This window comes from Parasteatoda tepidariorum, chromosome 5, assembly GCF_043381705.1.
Source record: "Parasteatoda tepidariorum isolate YZ-2023 chromosome 5, CAS_Ptep_4.0, whole genome shotgun sequence".
Classification (NCBI taxonomy): domain Eukaryota; kingdom Metazoa; phylum Arthropoda; class Arachnida; order Araneae; family Theridiidae; genus Parasteatoda; species Parasteatoda tepidariorum.
In genome coordinates this window covers 23,685,392-23,710,696 of record NC_092208.1, presented here as the reverse complement: position 1 = coordinate 23,710,696, position 25,305 = coordinate 23,685,392, and the positions used below count along the sequence as shown (strand labels likewise).

The following is a 25,305-nucleotide window of genomic DNA, read 5'->3' as shown; positions in this document are numbered from 1 at the left end:
TATATATATTATAGATATATATATAATGAATATATTACATACAGTAATGTAATAAATGCGATAATATAATATTAGGTAAGCTTATCGAAGAAGTTCATTTAGGTCTGATAAAAAAGAAATAATAAATAAAATAAAATAAAAGAGAGAAAATAAGGAAAAATCATTTGAGTACCTTATAGTTTGGTGCTCAAATTTAACAGAGAGGTAGCAACTTGAGAAAAAAAATTAAGACACATTTTTTAAAAAAAATAGGATTTCTTCTCTATACACATTTTTCCTTTTAAAAAATATACAGTATACATTTTTTTGGTAAGAATATAAGGTTGAAAATAGGTTTGAAAATAACTAACTACCATGGTCAAAACTAATTATTATTATTTATTTTTTTTTAAAGAAAAGAGTAATTTTTATATCTGTATAGTCAATTCATTATTTTTTATCTGACATTGGTATTGCTATATTATAATAAAGTTAACATTTTCACTGCTAGAAGAGGAAAATGTCAAAAAATTTAACCTGAACAAAAATAATACACATATTATATTGAAAATTCCAGGATGAATAATTTCTATAGCAAACAAAGCAAAACACTAGTACTTAAAATTTATCTTCGAAGAAATTTTTTAAATGAAATATTAAATTTAGTCTTTTAGTTTAAAAAGAAAAAAACGCTTAAACACACACAATTCAATGTAACTTTGGTAAAATTCTTAAAGTGGAAGTATGTTAAGTATGTATTCATCTAATCATTCCTTCAGATTTTATTTATTTTTGTAAAAAATATAGAAAATTTCAAAAATTATATTCGCGCAGTAAACAGTTCTTCTGGAATTACAGAGCATAAAATGGATCAAAAGTTAAAAAAAATAGAGCACAATAAAACATTGAGATATATTTGTAACTTTGAGTTCTATTTTCTATATGTTTTCAGGGTGTCCAGTGAGATGACATTTTCAACTTCTCTATCTATACCCAGTAGATCCAAGATTTTTCCTGTATCACGCAGATGATATTTAATATTAAATTGTATTAAAAAAATACTTCATCATTTAAAATATATAATCAATCAGAGTAAAATTTTAAAAAATAACATTGTTGGACATTTTAATATTATAAAATAAACGCTATGTATTTGAAATTAAGATAGGTTTCATTCGAAATCTTAAAAAGGGCATTATATTCTCTGAAAGAAGAACATTCGTTATAAAAGGGAGCATTCCATTTCACAGATATTTGCATCGCTTTTAAGAAACCCAAAATATACTAAGTCTATAATCATAGCATTAAAAAATCTTATTTTCGAAGGGATAGTTTAAATCAAAAATAATTCTGAGGATAAATTAAGGCATTTAATAAATTGGTTTTAAAATTAAAGTAATTCTCATATTTTGAAAGTGTTGCTGTCGTAATAACATATTAAAAATATTATATTTTAAAAATGATGTCAAAATGGCAGAAAAAACAATAAGTAACTGTAGCAACTGCCAAAAAAGGCATTGATATTTTATGTGGATTTGAGATTGAATCTTCTCAAATAAAACATGTAAGAGAGTGATTACTAAAATAAAAAATTCACTAACCATTATATTGTATAAAAATATCAGAATAGGAAGGGAAAAAAAGCACACTGAAACAGCTGAAAAAAAGAAGAGACAAATGTAAAAACGATCTTTAAATGACATAGATTTACGATAAAATAGTTGCGAACTGAGCGAGTCAAAAAGTGACTCCTTAAGCTCAAAAGGCACTCTTAATATCACTCTAGATAACTTGATAACATTCTATAATGAACAACAGACTTATTAAAAAAAAAACTGCGGAAAGGCAGAAAAATTATTTATTTATTTTTTCCAATGGCAGGCACTGAATTTGAATCTCTGCCTATACTATGCCAGAATTGTTGCTCATTTCGCGTTACCCAGTGGGCACCTGTGAACCAAAGTCACGGAGGCGAGCAACATTGCCTACGCCACACAGTCACAAATCCGTTTATAGGGTGGGCCTCATTCACGCATCATACACACACACAGCAGAGGACAGCACAAAGAGAGAGAGAAACATCCATGCCCAGAGCGGGATTCGAACCCGCAGCCTATGGCTTCGCAGTCAGGCCACCTGGCCGGTGCAGAAAAATTATAAATAACATCAATGTAAAGTTATTATGGATTTGTCAGGAATCGAACATATCAAAAAGTGGTAACTCAAATTCAAAATTCTTAGGTTGTAATAACATTGCATTAAAAACATCTAAATTTGAAAAACCAAAAAATTGGTAAATAGCTTGTGAAAGAACAATCATCAAATGACGTGAAATGATGATGGTATTGTCACTAATTAAACATGCCAACTAAATTCATCAAAATGTGAGAACTCAAATTCAAAATTTGCAGGTCGTAATGACATAGTTCTTAAAATATCACAATTGTTGGAAATCTATCACAGAATGACGCAAAATTACGATGAAATTGCTAGAATCCAATTCGCTCCAAACTCCAAATTTCGAACATCTTAATAGTATTGTATAAAAATATCGGAATTTGAGAAACCATGTAAAAGGGACTGAAAATTAAATACATATACACTTATAATATAAAATAGAAAATTAGAAAAAATAGAAAATTATATAATCTCCAAAAAACTATTACCAAAAGATGAGAAATTATGATGGAATCATCATCACAAATCGAACGCTTCAGAAAAGTGATGGCTCAAATTTGAAATTCACATGCCACCATAAAGTATTAAATATATCAACTTATCTGTCATAATTGGGAAACTCATAGGGAAAAGACAGAAAAAAATGAGAAATTACTGCTGAAAAAACAACTGAACAGTCTGGAAGAAAACTTTTTTGTGCCATTCTTAGTGAAGCGCTGCTCACAAATGGAAGCATCTTTTCCTTGTTTTACTAAAACTTTTTTAGAAATTTTCTGAAATTTCCAGAATTAATTAATTCTCCAATGATTTCAGGTTTTTCCTATTTTTCCTGATTTTAGGAAATCACTGTTTTAAAATAAAGAGCCCTTTCATAAAATTCATTAAAAAAATTTTTTTATTTACACAATAAATATTGCTATTTAACACCACTTGACTTAACATTCTCTATCAACACTATTAAAAAGTATGTCATTGAAAAGAAATGTCATTACCCGTGAATTATATTAAAGAGAGATTGACTCAATTTTAGACCTAGTCTGGGTTTAATGTATGTCAGAGCAGCAAAACTGGATCAATTATATAACTCTATGTAATTATTGAACAAATGTAACTTAATGTAATTAGAAAAAAAATGTAAAATTTTTTGTTTTTATATGTTATTTGTCTTTAACCTTTTATTTCTGCCAAATTTAAACATTAAATTGACATTTAATTTTAGGGTTGGTTAAGTTTCAATGTTGAAATTAATCCGTAATGCTCAACAAATTTTTCCTGAACTAGGAGAGTCCAATCTCTAAACACAATGCCTCTGGAACTGCTTATACTGCTTACTTTTGCTCATTTTGTTTACTCATGTCCCCTCAGTTTTAATTAATACCCCACTTTTATAGTTAGATTTCTTGCATACTTTAATTTAAATATTTCAAAAAGCTCAGTACCCTAACTGCTAGCAATCGCTACACCAAGTGTAAATATGCATAATCTAGAAGAGTGCATCAAATCATGTTATAAACTAAAATAGCACAACACAAAAAAAAAACACTAGGAAACTGTTTATCTGGATAAAACCAACCACCCAGAGATAATGAAGACTTATGAAACTACACATTATTTTATGAGTTTTGACAATTTAAAATACAAAATAGCATGTAAATCAATATATTAAATTTCAAATTCTGTAAGACAACTTATTCATAAAACATACATTATGCAAATTTTAAAAAAAGGAAGGGAAAAAAAAAACATACTGCAGCTTATATACAGACGGGCTTCCATTTTGAAATTTGATAATTTACCAATTTGAAATCTCAAATAAACTAACAAGGTTTTAATAAAATCTAGTAAAAATAGAAATCCAATGCCACAAAAATTAACTTTTTGAAACACAACACATATTTTAATGTTTTGCGTAAATATTGTTTCAAGTTATGTGTTTGAAGAAAATAATTCATGTGGCACTAAAAGGTAATCACTACTTTGCTTAAATTATTAATGATGATGAAACCATTAACTTTAATTGAGTTTTAATAGTTATTTTATTACAGAAGATGCATAGTTTTACTCATTCATAAAAAATAAAATTATCAGGATATTAGCAAAATGACATAAAAATATAATTAAAAAAATTATCCATCTAAAAGAATTCTTACAACGGATTGGATGACTTTGTTGAAGATCTCTTAAAATGAAAATTATTGACTATTGTTTCATTGAGTGAGTAGTCATATTTCCGCCGACTGTCCTCATTTACGAGTATAGAATAAGCATTATTCAATTCAACAAACTTTCTATGCTGTGCAGCATCCCCAGGTTTCATATCAGGGTGAAGCTATAAATAAATATGAAAGACATATTAAGAATATTTACATAATTTAAAATATAATGCTGCATTAGGTTTTCTAGAAATTAATTAATAATATTAGGTGCTTTAATTAAATCTGTGTGTTTAAATGTTTGGAATCCTTATAAAAATAGAAGTTAAAAAACTATGCACATCAAGCATAACAAATCAGTACTCAAATTAGAATGATCATTTTTCCTTTTTCTGCAAAGAAGTATTAGTTCATCATTTTTGCTTACATAATTTTTGCCTGAATTTGAATTTAATAAAAAAATATTTGAAAAGTATTTAATTTCCTGGCAAATATATTATAAAAAATATTTTAATAAAAAATGTAGTGCTTTGAACAGTAACGCTTATAAGAAAAAAATATCATATTTGCCACCAACATGACTAAATATGCATGCAGCCCTTTGTTAATCAACCTGCTGTGTAAGCGGTCATTCAATCAAAAAGGTTGTGCACCCCTACTTTAACGAAATATCGAATAAAAATTGTGATAGAAAAATGTATAATAAGCCTTACTTCTTTGCATAGTTTAATGTAAGCTTTTTTCACATCTTTAGAAGAGCTGGTATTTTTCAAACCAAGGACATCATAAAGATTTCTAAAATAAATTGAAATCAATAAATATGCATATTTTAAATCAATACATAAAATTCAATTGCATCGTAGTTGTTATCTCTAACAATTGCTCCCTTCTTTCCAGCTATTTAAACTCATAGCGCTAAGAAAAATATCCATTTCAGCAATTCTTTACAAAGCAGAGGTTACAGTTACACAATGCACGGACATATAAATACTCAAATTCTGTTCAAACAAAATCTATTGCAGAAGAAATTTAGGAGTTACAATATATTTTTCAAATTAGCAAACAAGACATAAATACAATGTATTAAAAGTCTGAATCAAAATTGAAAGTCCTACTATTTTTTTTAATCAGGAAAATTTGAATATTTTTGTTAAAAAAAAAAAAATTGTAAAAAAAATTAAGCGAAAATTAAAATGCATATTGGAAAAATAATGTAGATATTAGGGCACAATTTCATCGGTTAGCAAGTAGACAATCGCTAGCCCCGTGGCAGAATTGCGACAACATGGGCGACATTGTAGCAGAACTTTCAGAGTTCTTGAAGATACTTATCTTGCGGGAAATAAAAATTTTTGGTTTGTTTCTCTGCAGAAATTTACACTTAAAATTTGAATTGCGTATTTAAATAATCACTTTTTGAAGTGCTCAATTTATGCCAACATCATAAATCCATTTTGATAGTATTTTCAGCAGCTATTAACATTGATTTTCATGAGACTTTTAGACATACCAATATATTTCAGGTGATATGGGAAATTCGAATTGCGCATTTAATTTTTTACTTTTTAAAAGCAATGATTCTATCGATTTTTTTTATCAGTTATTGCTTTTGGTTTCCACATAGTTTTTAAAACCTGATATTATTTATTGCAACAATCAAATCTTGAAACGAAACATGCAATTGAGTAAACCTTTTCTGAATAGTCTGATTCGTATGACTACGTTGTTAATCTGTTTTTCGGTAATTACTACTACAGATTTAATGATATTTATTTATTTTTTCATGTGATGATGATTTGCAATATGCGATAAAGGAAATTATCAGTGCAAAATCTCCCCCCAACAAAATGCGAGAATATCACCCATAATATCAGAACCAAAAAAAATATTATATATTCAATTAAAAAAATTATATTGTTTTTGTAAACACAGCATTTTTGTTACCTTAAATTAGTAACATACATCTTTGTTATTATTGAAAATATCTTGCAGAAAAATATTAGAGCTGAAGAGTCACAGAAAGCCTGAAAAATTCCGTCACGGGGATCGCTAGTTAAAATAAAATTCAATGCTTGTTAAAGAAAATGCAGTAGCAAAAATTGCTAGTAGCCTCTAATAGTCTTAAGATTAGAGACATAGAAAGATTTGATAAATAGACGATCATTAAGATGGATTGTTCAAAAGAAGACATATTCCACCTATGATAAGAACCAGGGTTGTGTTTTTGACATGACAGTGGTAAAATGCGTGTTTTTACCGGTAAAATCAGTCAAAAACCTACTGTTTTCTTTAATTTATGGCATAAGCGGACAATATATTATTTTCACATAATTGCCTTTATAAATTAATGTTGTAAATGATTGCTATTGCTATTGGTTTTGCAACTATATACATGCATTCTTATAGAAGGATATACATTCATACAGAAATATTGTAATATACTTATTGAAAATAGTGATACTTACTTTTATCATTATAGCTTGATTTGCAAAGGATTCAAAATTTTGCACTTCCTAATTGTTAAAAATAAACAAACAAACAAAAAAGCTTGGAACTGTTAATAAATTCAGGAACTAAAATGAAAAATTTTAAATTCGGCATTTCTTAAATATTAGAAATAAGCTAAACAAAACTTTCAAAACTTGTAACTACTAACTAACTCTAAGTCAAGAATTACTGCTATTTTGTCAAGTTAAAAGCTTTTATTCAGTTGAAAAAGCACATTAAATGAAACTTAATTACAAACAAAATTACATGTTCAGTAGTCGGGGTCACTGTGCCGAAGCATACGATAGCAAGTGACTAATTTTGCGTATTTTTCATTGCCCAGTCGATTTCTGAGTTTGGTATGGATGAGTCCAAAATTCGAGAATAATGAGGATTCGAGATCATTGTGGATAATGATAACAAAAGGTTATTGCAATGTTGCAAGGAATGTTGCAATGTTGTGTTCCTCAAAGCAAGATTTTATGAATGAAAGTGATCAATCTTGACATTCTTTAGTAATGTAATATGCCAAACAAAATGATGCTTGGAAATGTTGAAAATTTTGTATTAGTATCCTAATATTTTACTTCAAATAGTATGTTTTGATATAATCATGTTGGGAAAATGCAGGAATCTGTTCTCAAATATCTTTTAACAACTTTTTTTGAAATTTTATTGCTCAAAAAATGAATTAATTTTAAATTATAAGCAGTTAAACTGAAATAAAAATACAGTTTTACCCAAACTATGGGTTTTTGACATGACTTTAAAAACCATGGTAATAACCGGTAAATACCATCATGTGTCAAAAAATAGATCGAATTATATCAAATGATATAATTCAATCTATTTTTTCTTCTATTTTTTCGTCAAAAAATAGAAGAATTATATCAAATGATATCAAGATTGAGAGATAAACTTAAAGTCCCTCTAACTACAAAAGACATCAAAATATTGAGTAGAGTGTAGAATAAGGTACTTTTTAGATTGGGAACAGGACCTAGGAGCTTTTTCTGTAAATAAAATCCTTCACTTTCCTATTATTTCCATCTCACTTACTTATTATTAAAAAAATCGCACTTTTAAATCATTTTCTCTGCTTTCAATAAAAACATATATAAAAAAAACTCTAAAATATGAAGGACATCGCATTGTTAGTTATGCTTTTCATTCGACTTTCCATACAAAAATAGTTGAGCGGACAATATATATATGAATAGAAAACTTATACTGTTAATTCTTTGACAAAAAATAAAAAAAATAATAGCAACCCTCCATTAAAAAATTTGTCAGTTTTTAATTAACTATTTTAGATATAAAATCAAAAATTGTATTTTTTAATTATTTAGTAATGGTAAAACAAATTTATTCACATTTTAATACAGTAATAATTTGTAATATCAATTTTATAAAAACTATAATATCAGTCCCATGAGCTTCTTCTCCTTATGCCACTTTCTCGACGTCATTTCATATGTACGTGACTATTTCCTGTTAAAGTTTTTTTCAAGTAAATTTGAAAAATAATCTCACAATAGCTTAAGAAGGAGAATTTCAAAATAAAAAAATTATGCTTTACTCCATGTCCTTTGCTTGTAATGTCATTCACATTTCATATTTTTACTCTAAATAAAGCACTTGAAATTTTCATCCCTTTTTTTATTTACATTCCTTTGCATGGTCTGGGTCTGAATAATATTAAGATATTGAAAAACATCGCATGTAATTTTCAAAAAAATTTTTTTTTAATATTTATTAATGAAAAAAAGTTCAAAAATAGGAAAACCTATTAAAATGCAACAGTCATGTAATCAGTCATGGTGCATTTGCTGATATCACAAAACTTGTTATAGCTTCACAAATATACTTAAAACCCAAAGATTTAGTAAAATAGCACAAAAGCCGTAATGTTAGCTTTAAAGCTTACTCAATTTCGTTTAAAAGTTATTCAGAACATTTTGCTACAAAGTGCTTCAATTACTAGTTACAATTAAAGGTCAAATAAAGATTTCACTCAGGCAAATATTCTTATTGTGTTTCCCAAAAGTTTTCAGAAATTATTATTTATAATATTTAGAAAATCTCTTTATTTACCTAGAGGCTGAATGTTTGCTGTAATTCTTCAAAGGAATAAAACAGATTGAGGACGATGGCTTATAATGAATAAATTTGAAAGAATATAATAAAATTCTTCTACATATCATTATACAGATAAATCATTACAATGTTGCTCGTTAGCAGGAATTGCAGTTACATTTTAAAGTTATACCATAACACCAGACGAGCGCTGTCATATTACATACAATTTTTATCATATTACATACAAGCTATTATTTACAATTTATAAATCGTAAGAAAAAACGTTTCCAGCTGTTTATTTTTGCCTATCTTAGACGGCTAAGGCATGCTTAAAACCTTTGCATTTTTCAAACGTTCAGCTCAATACAATCAGAGTCATCAAAGGGGCAAAAATAAGTGTTGATTTCTTGTCAAATTTTATTCTGAAAAAAAAAAAGTGTAAACAAAAATCGAAAAATAGATTTTGATTTCAAACCTGGTGATCAAGGATAATGAAAACTTCAGTGGCAAAAAATTATACTAACTTCTTACTTAGTGATTATAAAGTATAGTATGTACTTATTTAAAATTACTTTACCAAACTATTATGTACTCTTATTTTTTTTATGCTTTTCAAACTAAAATGAATCCTGGCTCTTCGGTGATAATGAATAGGAAAATGTAAAAGTAGCAACTGGAAATGAATAAACTAGTCTGTACTGGGAAAAAACTGTTTCTGTTATCAAAAACATTTTTGCAATATAAAATATGGCGAGACCAGTGGGAGCGTTATAAGTAACGAATCTTCTCTAATTGCTACTTTTTTTCTTAGTTTGTTAAGTAATGTGCTACTTATTTTTTCTTTTTTTTTAAATATATGAAGGGCATGGCGAGTAGTAGGAACTAGCTCGTCACAAGCAACGAAACTACTCTATTTGTTACTTTTTTTCGTAGTTTGTTGAGCAATGTGCTTATTTTTTCTTTTTTTAAAAAAAGTAGTAGAGCGATACAGGAAAGAGTGAAAATACTGACAGCTTCTTTACTTCACACTAGATTAGTATAAAAACTGATGCTAGATTAGTATAGAAATAGAATGATAATAAAATAAATTGCTATAAAATATGCAAAGCAAACAATTTTTAATGAAGCTTTCTACTTAACGAATATTCTACTGATTTTTTTAATTAATTCCTCTAAATTTTTAATTATTGATTTGCTTTTTTATAAAGTGTCACTTATTTTATGATAATTAGTCTCATAAACTCAAATGTCTAGTCTCATAAACTCATTTTATTCCAGTAATATCATCTGAAGCTCTTTCTATTCATAATTATTTTCCCTTTTTCATTCTTAGAAATATAATTCAATAATGTAATTGGTGCCTCTTATTTTAAAAACATCCCTATGTCATAGATGATTGCTCTGGAAAAAAATCCGGATTTTTCACTAACCATGATCTGGAAGTTTCCTTAAAACCAGGGTCTAGAAGTTTCAAGAAATCATCCATCCCATTATCGCATAAAAATTCTTGAATATTTTATTTAAAAATATTAGAGCTAGAATTTATACTTGGCATCTCTTTCATTTGTAAATATTTTTTCCGGTAGAATTTTTATAGAAATTTTATCGTCAATGTATTTATAGATAAAAGTAAGCTTTTACGTAATTATATTCTTTTAAATTATGCTGCATATGATTTATTTAGAATTTCATGCTTTGAAAATATCAATGATTTAAATTTATAAAAACATAAATTTTTTGAGATGCATTGTTAATGATTTTACTCAGAGAATTTTCAGGATTTTTGAATTGTGCTCACAATCACCCCTGCTATATTATTACTCAAAACCACAAGGTTTGATGAATGTAGAATTCTTCAAAAGAAAATAAAAAGATTATATTTAAATGATTGATTATAACATATGTTATATAGAAGTTATCTATTGTTGATTAAGATGTTTTATTAAAACTTTGGTTTTTATTTTATGAAAATGTCAACATATTTCTGATTTTTTTGTGTGAAAAATTGGATTTTCTTTAAAATTTTTCGTATTAAATTATAGTCTTGTAGCATAAAATTCACTCTTGCAGTGACATTGTAAATTAAAGACAATGTTTAAAAAATAGGTTATTTTGTGGTTAAAATTTTGACAAATTTGTGATTAAATTTTTTTTGTTCTTATATAAAAATGCAATTTTTTGTTTTTCATTTAATAAAATAATTTTGTTATTAAATGTTTTTTTTTATAAAAATTATCTCTCTTTGTAGCTATATACTAAGGGTATGGTGTGATTGTAAAGCAAATGGGTTATATATTTTGTATGATTAGGATGTTCTAAATGATGCCTAATTAGACCTAATTTTTTTTTTATTAATAGTTCTCTGAGTTTGTACTCTTTCATTCATGTATATAATTTTGCTAATCAAGTTGTGTATCACATATAATAAACTTACTGAATCCTTTTTTAGGTGCCAATCGAGAATATTGCGTTTTGCAAAATGTTGATGAAGGTCTATCCTCAAAGAAATAAAATCAGCCTTCTTGCTTGTGAAGTTAACTCAGACAACTATTGAAACCAGAGTTTCCTTAGGTAATAAAGAATTTATTCCTTGCATTCTACCAGCCTGGCTTTTTTAGAAAATGTCAAAATTTATTTAAACTTTAAAACTTAAACAAATGTTAAAAAATTGTGTGCATCAGGTTGTGATTTTTTTTTTTTTGTTGTTTTTTTTTATAATTTTGGAGAACATTTTATTCTTAGTTTATAAAGCTACTAAATCTAAAATGTTTTTAAAACTTAATCCTTGACTTTTTTTTTTTAAATTGTGTGATATTTTTTTAGGCATGCATTATAATTAATAGACTATATTCACAAGAAAAGTCATTGATTTCTTGTTGCATGTGCATTGCATTTCTTAGAAAATTTCAAAATTTATTAAAAATTTAAAACTTAAGCAAATGTGAAAAAATTATATGCATGAGGTTGTGAATTTTTTTTAAAAATAATTTTAGATAACATTTTTTACATTGTTATAGAACTACTAAATCCAAAATGTTTTGAAAACTTTAATCCTTTAGTTTTTTTTTAAATTGTGACATTTTTTTAGGCATAGTATTATAATTAACCCTTTACTTACCTCTTGTAGAATAAAGGGACCAGAATGACTTCATCATGTAAGCAAAAGGTTAATAAACTAGTTTGACTAGTAAAGTCATTGATATGTTTTTACATGTGCTTGAAATGCTGTGATATTTTAAAAAATATCTTTACTAGTGTGTTATACAATGATACAATATTTGCAGTTTATATTAGTATTTTGTTTTTTGACATATTTTTGTAGTTTACATATAGCAAACATAAGTTTTTGAACCAGTTTTTTACATGCATACATATATATATACAGAGGACTGTCCAGACATTTTGTGAAAGGTCCTGTTTTTGTAAAATTGTGGGAAAAAACTATTCATAATCTGTGAATATAAAATAAGCGTTAAGTCACATTCTTTCACCCAGGGTCCTGCTTTTGTGAATTTGTGCATATAGGGTCCTGTTATTGCAAAAATTGCTAAATACCTTTTTTTTGCTAAAAAAGAAGTTTTTAAATTGTAAATAGATACAAGATTCTGCTCAACAATTGCTGCTACTAAATTAGAGGTGCAACATACAAATATTTGGTATTTAGCCTATACTGCTCAACACAGAATATTCATTTCGGACGAATAATGGAAACAAAATCACTCACGTTTTTAATAATTTTAATTGACGTATTTTAAATAACACAACTTAGTAATGTATCACTTTTAATGTATTACACATTAAGTAAACTTAAACAATTCTTAAATTTATAATATTTTATTTAAAAAATTGCCAGAAATAAATTTTTATTTACATAATATTCTATTAATTAATTTAATGAATAAATATAAATTGATCAATAATTTATTTTCAAGCAAAAAAAAATTTGATTTAATATTAATAAGAATGCACACACGATGTTTGTAAAAGTAGAAATATTTTCTTAGAATATACTACATTTGGAATTTAAACTTAGGGAAACTTAGTTTATCTCGAACCGTCTTTCTCCCCCCCCCCCATCGGGAAGGGTTTATTCAATTAACAAACCAATAATGAAGATAAACAAATTTGTTAAGGTTCCGATTAAAAGATAAATTATTTTGTGAAGGGTCCGTTAACGGACCCAAACTTCTTCTAAACAGACTGCTGATATATATATACATATATCACAGAAAAGGGCATTTTGAGTTGAGTTTTGAAAGGGCAGTCACTTAAAACTGGAAAAAATTATCAAAATATATCATATTATGTAGTAACTGATTTTGATCCTCAACAATTTTTAAATTACTCTTTTATACTATTATATGTGTACATTTCAAAAAGTAATTCTTTCTCATTATCAAAATAACAGAAAAATTTGTAGTTTATAAGAGTTAATTAAAGGCATGCTATAAAACAATCTCTGTGCATAATTTCTTTTTCAAAAAAAAAAGCTAACTAATTTTTTTTTTCATTAATTAACAACATGAAATCTTTTTGTATAAATTAAACTGAAAATTATAAGAAAATGAACATTTAAAGATGAATATTTGTAAATAAGATATTAATTTAAGAAAATTATTTTAAAATCACCTGAAAAATTCATTAATATAAAAAAAAAGCAAATCTTGAGAATAATCCTAACTGACAAAGTAAAGATTTGAAATAGTAATCAGAATTAAACCTATAAACACAGATTATTTTAACAGTATATGATTATTTCAACAGTGAATGAATTTTTAAAAATCGAATACGAATAAAAACGCTGTGTTTTTACTGCTCTTCTAAATAGGCTTAGGGGAACACGTACTTGTATATATATTTTCTAATAACGTTTTTGTTTAGCAGAGGTGCAGTTTACAGTTGTTTTTGTGGAATGTTAATTTATTGTTACCCAATAATGTTTATCTAAAAATGCAGTCTTAAGTGAATAATCTTAAAATTTACTTCTTTTGATTAATAAAGCCTACTATTAATTTAAAATTAGCAGTTGAACTATTTTTTTAATTATTCAAAGACAAGTTATTGCATTAGAAGTGTATTTGTAATAATTATTTTATCTAATATATTTTATTATTTAAACAAAATTTTTTTTCTTAAATTTATTTAATAAAGTAATGTGTGAAAACAATTTGAAATGTCAATTGAGAGGCATAAATAGAATTTTGGAATAACATATTTTACAACTGCAATAAAGAACAGTGTAATTCTCTAAGTAAATCAATATTTTGAATAAAAGAAAAACTTTTTAAGTTTTTTTTTCTTAATTTTTAACAGTGCGAGAAGAAATTATATTTAATTATTAAAATATGGAGAGAAAAAAATTGAAGAAATTATATGCTTTGCAAAATTATTCCATTTAGTGATTAATTTTGTAGTTTAATATTTTGGACCCTAATAGATCATGTGTTTTAGGTATCAACATTATTATCAGATTAAACTTAATATTGATGCATCCTAAAAATGCAACTATACGCCTTTCCTGGATCCCTGGTATCTTTTATTTATTGTAGCTCATATTTTGTTAATTTAAAAAGCAGAAATTTTATATATAATTTTTATAATAAAATTTATCAGTGATTTAGAGCTAGAAATTGTAAACTGTGCCGCACCTTGCTGTACCGTAAACTTAATATCCAAATGAAAATGAAGTATACTTTGTGCTACTTATAAATAAAGTGCAAATAATGGCATAAAAATTAATATATTGAAGTTTTGGCTTCAAAAACAAGAAATGTCAAGGCTTTAAGGAAGATTCTTGTTTATGGAGCACAGTGCTATATGCTTTTTTTTCACAGTGTTATTTTCTTTATTTGATGTTCACTTTGCTACAATAATCTCCTCATATAAAAAATATCACACGGATGTTTCAAAACAATATTTTTTTATTATAACTTTGCATTGAGTGTATGCATATAAATTGAGAATTTGATTGGTGTAATTTAATCAGACCGGGATCACTCAGTGCAAGAGGAATAGTCCCTAAAATTCCAGGTTGAATATTATTGTTTGTTAAGCTTTCAATATGTACTGCAGTGAGTTTGTTTCTCTTAGATTATTTTAAATATTGAAAAAAAATTGAACAAAAAAAAATTAGAAGGAACTATTAACTAAACTTTCAAAAAATGTTCATAGAAGAGAAAATGCTTATAACTTAAAGGTTTATGATATCAAAGCAGACTATATAAGCCCATGTAGCTGATCTTGTGCATTAAAATTATTTTAATAATATGTAAATTGTCTTTTAATAATATAAAGATGTATAAATTCTTCCAATATAATTTGTAATTTTAATCAATTTGAATAAACTCAGTAAATAAAAATACTTTTTTAAAGTATTGTCTTGTTTCTCTAAACATAAACCTCTTACACTTGTCTTTGGTTGCTGACAGCTAAGCATAGGTCGTTTCATTTTTATTGAAGAAAATTCACGAGATTTTATATCTATATAATGTCTACATGATGTGACATATACTGCAAAACTAGAGTTGGAAATTTATTTTTCATGTTACATTAAAAAACTGTATTACATTTAAAAAAAATCTTAAAATATTTATAAAAATTCGAGTAATGATTGCATTGTGGATAAAAATATTTTTATTAGGATAATGCTGTATTTTTAAGACGGATAAAACTGCAATGTGAAACTAACTGAAAGATTTTGATTGTGTTGAGTGTTATCTTTATTGCTGTTGCATGTTGCTGAGAAGCTCTGCCTTTTTTTTCCCTAATAAACTCAATTTTAATGAGCAAAATTTGACAAAAATGTTAGTTTTAAGAAATTCCCCTTTAAATATGTTCTCAAAATAATAAGATTTTAAACTTAGTTGTATAGCATTTAGTGGGAATGTTTATTAATATATATTCGTAGAATGAAATCATATGCAGGGAATTACTATTGCAACTATTTTTTTAAAACTATTTTATAAAGACATTTATTTAAATGTTGACTCTTATACTAATTTATTCTTTAATCTTTTTTTAGATCATAATCAAGAAGTTTACTGTTCTACTCAAGTATGTTGAGATTATAAAATCAAGCTCATTGTGACCCTATAAATTAAACATTAACTTTGCTCAATTCCTTGCAATTAGTAACTTGAATATGAAAATTCTGAATAATGGAAATTATTATATTTTCTTTTACATAAAATTTGGTATTTCTGAAAATCATGACTATTTATATTTTGTTACTTTTGGAAAATGTTAAGCAATGAAATATTAGTTCAGCATTAATTAGCTATTTTTGTTCATGGCTTAAAACTATTGTACTTATTGAAATAACTAAAATTCATTTGCGACTGGTGTGAGCTGAAAGAAAATTTAAAAAAAAGCTTAATATGTCAATGTTGTGATGATTCCTTTTCTAATCAAAGGAATCTAACAAAAACATCTTCTAACTTTTAAAAATCATTCTATTAAAATTGATCATCAATCTAGAATCATGTGTGATAAAAAATTTAAAAATAAACTTTCTTTAATAGATCATAGTATTGTTCACAGTGAAAAAAAGTATTTCTTGTGCAATGTATGTAACAAAAGTTTTTCATGCAAGATTACTTTATTTAATCATAGTATTATTCATAGTGGTATAAAACCTTATTCTTGTAATGTGTGTAATAAGAGCTTTACTCAAAAATCTCATTTAAATCGTCATAGTTTCTTTCATACTAATAAAAATCAATTTGTTTGTAATTTATGTAAAAAAACTTTTAGAACAAACCTTTCTTTAACGGACCATATTGCTCTTCATACCGGTGAGAAGCCTTTTGTTTGTGATATATGTGATAAAAGTTTTATACGAAAAGAGAGGCTAGCTAAGCATAGCCTTCTTCACTCAAATAATAGTAAATCCTATTCTTGTGATGTATGTAATAGGAGGTTTTCATCAACATCTGGTTTAAATTCCCACTATATTGTTCACACTGGTGAAAAACCATATTCATGTTGTATATGCAATAAGAGTTATACTTATAAAAGTAATTTAACTCGCCACTTTCTTATTCATGCTGGTGAAAAATCTTATTCTTGTAGCACATGTGATAAGAGTTTTAGAAAAAAAGGTATTTTGACTCGTCATTCTTATATTCATACTAGAGAAAAATCTCATTATTGTAGTTTATGTAATAAAGGGTTTTCAAAGAAAAAGTATGTGCTAAGTCACTTAAAAGTATGCACTAGTCTTATTCAAGCTGTTGTTAAAGTAAAAAGAGTGTCTTTATCATAAAACATCATAAGAAGACTACAAGGGAAAATAATTGTATGTAATGTGTGGGAAGACTTAAAAGCTTAACTAAATCTGACCCCAAAATAGAAGTAGTCTAAAGTATGAATAAAATATGAAGTAGTCTATGAAGTAGTCTAAATTTATGAATAAAATAATAAAACTAAGACACTTTAAACAGAAAGCATAATTTTCAATTATACATTCTAACTAATGTTTAATGCCACTCAAGTAAAAGTTCATTACTGGATCATCATCCACAGCTGTTAAAAAAAAGTATATTGATGCGAAAATTTGTTGTTGCTCCTTTGGAAATTTAGAATTATAGTGGCAAGGTAGGTGTCAATCATATTAAATGTATATATCTTATTTAAATAAATAGTTTATTAAAGAAAGTCACGAGCAATGAAGTTTAACATATAAAATTACAATGGAGATTTGAAAAATATTTTTCAGCATATCAACGTCAAATTTTTATGAAGTTAATTTCCATCTGATTTCATATCATATCAGGTGATGAATTAGTCATTTTTTTAAAAAAAATTTCTTGTTTGCATTTTTTTTTTTTGTTTTTTTTTTGTTGCTGAATGCTGCATTAATAAACTGAAAAAGAAAAGCATGATAAATTCATAAAGGCTGAATTCCTTTAATATTTTTGGACTGTATGAATGGTGTTTTCTACACTTGGGAGTGCTGCAAGCTCTTGACTGCCTATATTTCCATGTTACTGTTTTTGGTGTGTTTTGAAGCCATCTGGCTCACAACATGATCATTTTGTTTTGAGACTCTCTTAAGTAGCGTTTCTTGTATAGGTGTATTTGTTACCTGATTTTTTTATCTGTGTTTGAAAGAAGAATCGTTATAAAAATCCTCATTTGAAGACCTGTCATATCGTTATAAAATATCTATGGTTATAAAACACTTCTTACCTTGTTAACAATGTACCAACTTTGAAATTTAAACATAAATGATAATATGTAAAATGAACTTAATCTCGCTGCTCGTACAATATGCTAACACTAAGGTATGATGATGCATGGCTTGCACCAAGAACAAACTGTAATAAACAAGTAAAAAGAGGCCATATCAGAACTGCCAATAAAGCTAGCTCTTTCTAAATCTAGCAGCCATGTCACCTTTTTTAACAATACATCTCTAAATAACTAAAAAAAAATTTTACTTCAAACTCACCAGAATTACTTAATATCATTAATATCTTCTGAAATACAGCAGGTTCGAGCTCAGAAATTATGTAATTTTTTTTCATTAAAAATAAAATTATCTGTTTGAAAATATCACCTTGCAGAATAAGCAGCTGTATACTTACTAATAGAAGTATAGCGGGTAAAGAACTGGAGATTGTTGTTGTTTACACTTATATTGAAAACACCCTCCATATTCAGGGCTAAAGAGAATAGAAGGGCTAGTTCACTCTGCTCTTAGCTGCTCTGAAGCTACGATTTCCCTCCTCATGACGTCACTGTGTCCACAGATCTCGGAGATCGCAAGCAAAGATATGATAACTTTGCATCTTTCTCTTTGTAAAAATAAGTTAGACTTTTTCTGGTTATTAGCTTTCAAACTTTACGTAATTAACACATTATTTCCGTTCATAAACATAGTTCAAAAAAACTTTCTTGGTTATTATATTTAAAAAAATACCATTTTAAACTTATAAAAATGTTTTACTGGTTGGCGAAAATGACACTATAAATACTTTATTTTAAAAAGTTCAGCTTTAACTTTAATTATTAAGAAAAATGAAGGCATCTATCGACACTTTTTTTTATCTACATATTCTTTTATAACGATAAGTTGAGTTAAATTTAAAATCCCTGATTTTAAAATATGTCGTTAATAGCAATGTGTTCATACTTAATCATTAGGAAACATCAACCTTAAACGCTAATTCTCTTTAGCCCTGCTCCATATTGTATCATTTCCTCTGGGAATCACATAGCAGTCTTGGAAGTTTTCTTAGGTTAAGATACAATTGTCTATGATTTTATCTTTTCATTATTTCAAAACTTTTGTTTTTTAGTTTTAATAAAATATTCTAAGAGTTTGCTACTGATAATTGTACAATTAAAATTAGTTATATGAGATCTTTGCTTATTGAACTTCTGCAAATTTTATGCATTGCTGTTACATAACTACAAACATGCGTGTCCTATTTAATTTAATTAAAAAATATTTTTTCTTTGTGAATTCAATTTATTATTATTTTTCTACACTTTACTTTCAATATTTTTGTATTTATATTTTAATTACAATTATCTTGCACTGCTTTACAATGATGTTATATGGTAATCTGTGTAAAATTTTATTTTACTCTAATATTTCTTTGAATAAATTTAATATTTCTTTTAATATATATTTATTTTAATATACACCTCACGACACCTTCTTGAAGTTGTGCCCACCGACCCTAGGGCCTCCCAGTTCTTCAATGGTATCGATATAAGATAGTGGATTCGAGTAATGACCAAATTACAGTGAAATCTAGTGCAAAGCAAATGATAGTGGGTTCGAGTACCGATAAGATAAAAAAGCGAGTTGGTTCAAGATGAAATTTTAGTGATTTCAAGAATCTGTAAAAAGACAGTGGATTCAAATAACGTTCAAAATAGAGTAGGTTCGAATATCGATAAAAATGTAGTTGGTTTGTGAAATAATTAAGTGATAATGGGTTCAAGTGCTGATAAAATTGCAGCAGGTTGGAGTACTGAGGAGAAATAGAGACTACGATTATCGATCAAAAATTATAGGTTCAAGTCAAATTCAAATGATAGTGAGCTCCATTGCCAATAAAAAAGATAGTGTGTATTGTTCAAAAGCCATTGGTCTCGAAAACTTCAAATGATAGCGTGTACGAGTACCGATTTAAAGGTAGTAGATTCGAGTACAGAATAAAGGAGAGTGGGTTAAAAAAAGGTGGGTACAAATGGATTATATAATTGGTTGAAAGAGAGTTTAGAAATTGAGCAAACGAGAGTGGTTTCGAGTTATTATCAAATGATAGTTGGTTCGAGTACCGTTAAAAATAGTGGGTTCAGGGACTCCACAGACTTATATTTTTGAGCGGGGGAAAGTTCCCTTTATGCCGAATGCAATTTCGAATTTGACAGAATCAAATATATCATTCAAAAGTAAAAATGCTTCAAAAATATTTTGTTTCGAATATTTTTATAATTTGTTTATCCACCAATTGTTCTTTTACAATTGTTCCACTAACATATAACTGATTTAACGACTTTATACTAAATTACTCTAGTAAAAGAACCGCTACTGGTGATAGCGTAAGGGTCTTAACCACTGTGAAGATCAGGGGTTCGATCTCCAGAGTTGGCTTGAAGCCCACTCAGCTTCAGTCAGTTCGATGGGTACCAGTTTGTGGGTACTACATTTCCACAATCAGCCACATTGTGGAGCCTCGACCTCTGTAAAACCCCTGCCACACTATGGGCTTTTTCACTTTTATTCTAGTGAAAAAATTAAATAAACAATGAACTATTTGATAAATACATAAAAAAGATAGATTATTTTTTACCTAAGATGAAGACATTTTTTTTCACTATTACACAAATCGGATAAAAAATAACTTAGTAATCGGCAACTCACGCCTAATATCGAATAGGAATAATACAGGTATTCTGAGAATCATGCTTTTATAAGAAAAAAGTTTCAAGGGCTAAAAATTTGAAAAAATACAATTAAAAAGTTACAAATAAAGAAATTCGCTGAACTTATTTTAAATACATTTTTGTTGAACTAAAGATAAAGTAGATATAGTAAACGTGACTCGCAGAGGAAAAAAAATGGCTAAAACTACCATAATATGGAAAAATTGACCGTGTTTTGAACTCTATGGTAGGAGTGCACAATCTTTTTGAGTGAAGGGCCAGCCGAATGTCCAATGGAGAGCGGCATGCCAAAGTATTTAGACAGACATGTTGACAGAAATTCTAGGTAGTAATTGTTCTATAGGCACTAAATTCTTTTTATCAGTGTTAACTTCGTAATATGTTAGCATAAAATTAAATACTTTTAAACGTTCAAAATTAGAAATTGCAAAACTGATTACTTAGAAAAAGAAACAGAATCAAAATTAATTTATCAGGAAAAAAAGTTCAGATAATTAAAAACAATGAGAAAATTCATTTTTAACATTAAAGAAATTGCTCGTAGAATAAAATTTAAAAATATATAAATATTCTAGTTATTAAAATAAATTCAACTTAAATACTTTGATTTAAAGAAGGTTTTTATTGGGTTAAAAATGATTAAAACAAAACCCTTTCAGCGCAAAATAAGATTCAACATTTGGTAGGGAATATACTTCAACATGAAAATTTTTATTTTTATTTTAATAAATTAAAAGAGGCAGGAGCTGAGAAAGGGAGGAAAAAGAAAATATTAATTTTAAATTACTATTTTCCTTTATAATAAAAAAACTATTGCGATACTTGTTTAAAACTCCTTATGACTTATACTTTTTTAACATGACACTTACTATTTACAATAAATACTCATATTTGTTAACATTTAATTAAATTTTCATTATTTTACGATACTTATCTTAATTCCTTTTTTTCAGTTAAAATTTAATGATATAAAATGGTTTGTCCCGCAGTGGACTGATCGTTAAGACACGGTTCCCAGCAGATCACCGAAGTCTAATATCACTGGCTGCGATCAGTGTGCGGGTGGGTGACAACTTGGATCAGTCTACGTAGGGACCGAGGGTGTGCGGTATTGATCCTCGTTAAACTGTTCTACCGTAAAGTGCTCGAATTCGCGTGCAGGTCGTTAGGCCGAAACGGGGGTGCCATCCCCTCTGCAGAGGATCAAAATTGTGATGGCTTGTCTTCGGATCATTCTCAGGGATGTTTCCCAGACCGTCGCCAATAGTCCATCTTGCAGCTCTAGTGCGACGTAAATGAACTACAACAACAGAAAATGGTTAAAAAAATTTCTTAATGGCTATCCTGTAATTTACAAAATTTTCAGTTATTGTGATAATTTTATCTACTTGATCATCTGATAGCTTTTTCCGACCATTAAATGAAAATTTAATGATTTTGTTTAAAGATTGCTCCTGAATTTTGAACATGCCGCATTCATTCTGGGATTCATATTTTCGACAGGAGATGTTTGTGGGCAGACATCTCCTTAACTTAGGGGAAACTCCTAAAACTTAGGGGAAATAACTTAATCAGTTTGGAAATTTGTCCTAGATGGTGCTCTTCCTTTCCTGATTATGAAATCGTGTGAATACGAAAAGCGATACGTTATTTTTAAATTGTTGGAATACGAATATCTATGCGTGATTTTTAAATTGCGTGAATAAAAAACGCGATGCGTGGTTTTTGAATCGCTCGAATACGAATCCAGATGTGTGATTTTTAAATTGCAGGAAGATTCAAAACGTATAATTTTTGAAATGGGTGATTATGAATCGCCATATATGATTTTTAAATCATGTGACAACGAAAAAGAATAGGATGGGTATGTGCAGGGCCGGATTAACCTATAGGCACACTAGGCACATGCCTAGGGCCTACGAAATTCAGGGGCCTACGAAAAACTTGGGAGAAAAAAATTTAAAAAAAAAATCAAACGTAGTGGAATCAGAAAAACAGTTTTGTTTTTCTGATTCCACTGCGTTTGATTTTTTTTTCTTTTCACGATAAATTTCGCACTCAATAAATTCTTTTTATTCATAAATTTTATCATTAGTTTTTTTTTTTTTTTAAAATTCCGTTGATCTTGCCTTGTTCCGGGTTTTAATATTTATGCTAGTGCCTTTTTTAACTATCGTTTCGGTTCGATAATTTTCAAGTGTTTTGATTTAGATTAATAAGTTTTCCTTTTATTTTATTGTTTCCCCCCCGTTTAATTAGGTATGAAATATATTGCGTTATTTAATCATTGGTTTTGTTTATATAAGTTAATTTAGGAATTGTAATTATTTTTAAAAAATAAATATGAGAATTTTGTATTTTTTAAACTTGTTTTTCTTGTCTAAACTTGTAAATTTTTTATTCTTTTAAATGTTATATTTCTACTATTTTTTTTTTCTCTTTAAAGTTAGGAGTACTTTTCTTTTTTCTCTAACTTTATGCATTACACTTGTCGGTATTGCAGATAAAGTTCGATAAACAAATTTGTAAATTAAAATCCATATTAATAAAAGTGTAAAAAAAAAAAGATGCAAGAAAATTTCAGCATATATTTTGAAAAGAGGGGAGGAGTGGGGGAAGGAGGGGAGGGCCCAAAAACGGCCATGCCTAGGGCCTACGAAAGGTATAATCCGGCTCTGGGTATGTGTTGTTAAACTTGCACGCGTTCATGGGACTAAAATAGGCACACGTTTATTTTTCTACTAGAGGAAACCGCGTTTTATATAAGTTTACACATCTCGTTTTTTTTATTCTCTCTGGGAAGTTGTCGATTTTGCTAAGATACATAATAACTTAAGTCACAAAAAAATTTAAAACAGAATCGAATTTCACTAGTTATAATATTGTGTTGAAATACCGGGATATTCAAAATCACAAGTAAAAATGCAGCAATAAAGGTCCAAAAAAAATAAATAAACGTTCCAAAAACTTCTTATAATTATGTTAAAATCTTAAGTGATTATTTTAAATGCGCGATATAAAACTCTAGTGCTGTGAAACTACAGTATTAAAAATATCAGGATTATTTAAGTTATGGGAAAAGCGTATAGTAATTACTATCAAAATCCCTTTATATTTATAATGAAATCGCCATAATTAAAGAGCGTCAAAAAGTGATGTGATTAAATGTGGGATTAGTAATTAAAGTGTCGTAATAGCGTATAAAAAAATCTCGGGACACAAAAGTCAAAATAACGATTGAAAAATAATTTGATTTGCGATAAAATCAGCTCAGATAAACCACGTCAAAAATGGTTATCCTAATGAGCGATTCGTTACTCGTGATTCGTAACAATATAGTTCTAAAAATATCGAAATTTTAAGAACTATGCTGAAATGTGTTGTTAAAAAAACCACGCTGCCGAAAGAGGATAAAATTAGTAATAATAATTATTATCAGTAAATTTGCAATGAAGTTAGCATAAATAAAGCGTTTCATAACTTTCAAGACGTTAAAACATTAAAATTTTTTACTAACTGCATGGAAATAAAGACTAACATTTTGAAAACTAGAATTTCTGGCAAACTGTTACCATATGGTAACAGTTTACCATATATGGAAGAAAAAATAACTAAATAAAGAGTTTAAATACCATATATTTTCGTTTTATTAACCTGCTCGCTTTCTTCCAAAAATTCTGACGTATCTTCTTTGGCACTTTTCCTCATAATTTTTATTCACGGTATGGTGCAGTGCGATACTTTTATTTGTGTCGCAATAGAACTGCACAATTTGCTATTGGCGATGGTCTCGGAAGCATCCCTAAGTATGATCTGGAAACAACATACATACGTCACAGTCCATTTTACAGGGAGGACGCATTACTACACACCATCCATCCATCCGCAGATCGAAATTTTGATCTGAACCAGAACATGTTCAATCTCCGATCAGTACTCCCAGAGGTATTGATTTGTTATGGGAACTTGGAGAACCTTATGACACGACAGATTTAGCGTGCACCTGTCACCACTTTGTACACTAGGAGTTTTTTGGCTTGTGGGGATTGAACTTAATATCTCTCGGACATGGGTGCACATTGGACATCTTTTTGGAAAAAAAAAATCTAGAAGTTTACTTGGGGGAAGCTGTGGCTTAACTACCACTATGAATATTGAAAACCTATTCCGATATAAGCCATGTTTACTTGATTCTATCTCGAGGTACGTTTTGATAGATGATATCATCTATCAAAACGTACCTCGACATGGTTTATATTTAGAAACGCCCTAATGGCGGGTCACCATCGACCATGTCAACTTTCATCTATCAAAAGGTACCTCGAGATAGAATCAAGTTAACGTGTCTTATACACTAGTGAATTGAATATTTATAGTGGTAGTTAAGCCACAAGCCTTCGAATTGGATTCCTTCTGTGATTGTTTTTTCTTTTAGTTTCTCGCCAGCCGCCAAGATTATTCTGCGATTCGCTCGGGAAGAATTTCCGTATCATTCTCCTTTGACGGTTATCTGAAGTGCGTAGAT

At 27.9% G+C, this 25,305-nt stretch overlaps 1 protein-coding gene and 1 non-coding gene across 2 annotated transcripts in view; one reads left to right on the top strand and one right to left on the bottom strand.

The window, feature by feature from the left end:
• The window catches only part of LOC107451316 (dnaJ homolog subfamily C member 4), a 19,904-nt gene extending 10,751 nt beyond the window's left edge, over positions 1-9,153 (bottom strand). Inside the window, exons 1-3 of the mRNA XM_071181187.1 lie at positions 8,892-9,153; positions 5,024-5,105; positions 4,308-4,486 (exon numbers count right to left, since the gene is read on the bottom strand). Of these exons, the coding sequence (XP_071037288.1) occupies positions 4,308-4,486; positions 5,024-5,105; positions 8,892-9,001 (371 nt within the window). The 5' untranslated portion in view covers positions 9,002-9,153. The remainder of the gene's footprint in view (positions 1-4,307; positions 4,487-5,023; positions 5,106-8,891) is intronic.
• Positions 9,154-9,271: 118 nt separating this feature from the next.
• LOC107451293 (uncharacterized) lies at positions 9,272-19,506 on the top strand. Its single transcript, XR_011636835.1, has 3 exons — positions 9,272-9,426; positions 11,326-11,447; positions 15,898-19,506. It is a non-coding gene; the product is annotated as an uncharacterized protein (transcript).
• Positions 19,507-25,305: the final 5,799 nt, after the last annotated feature.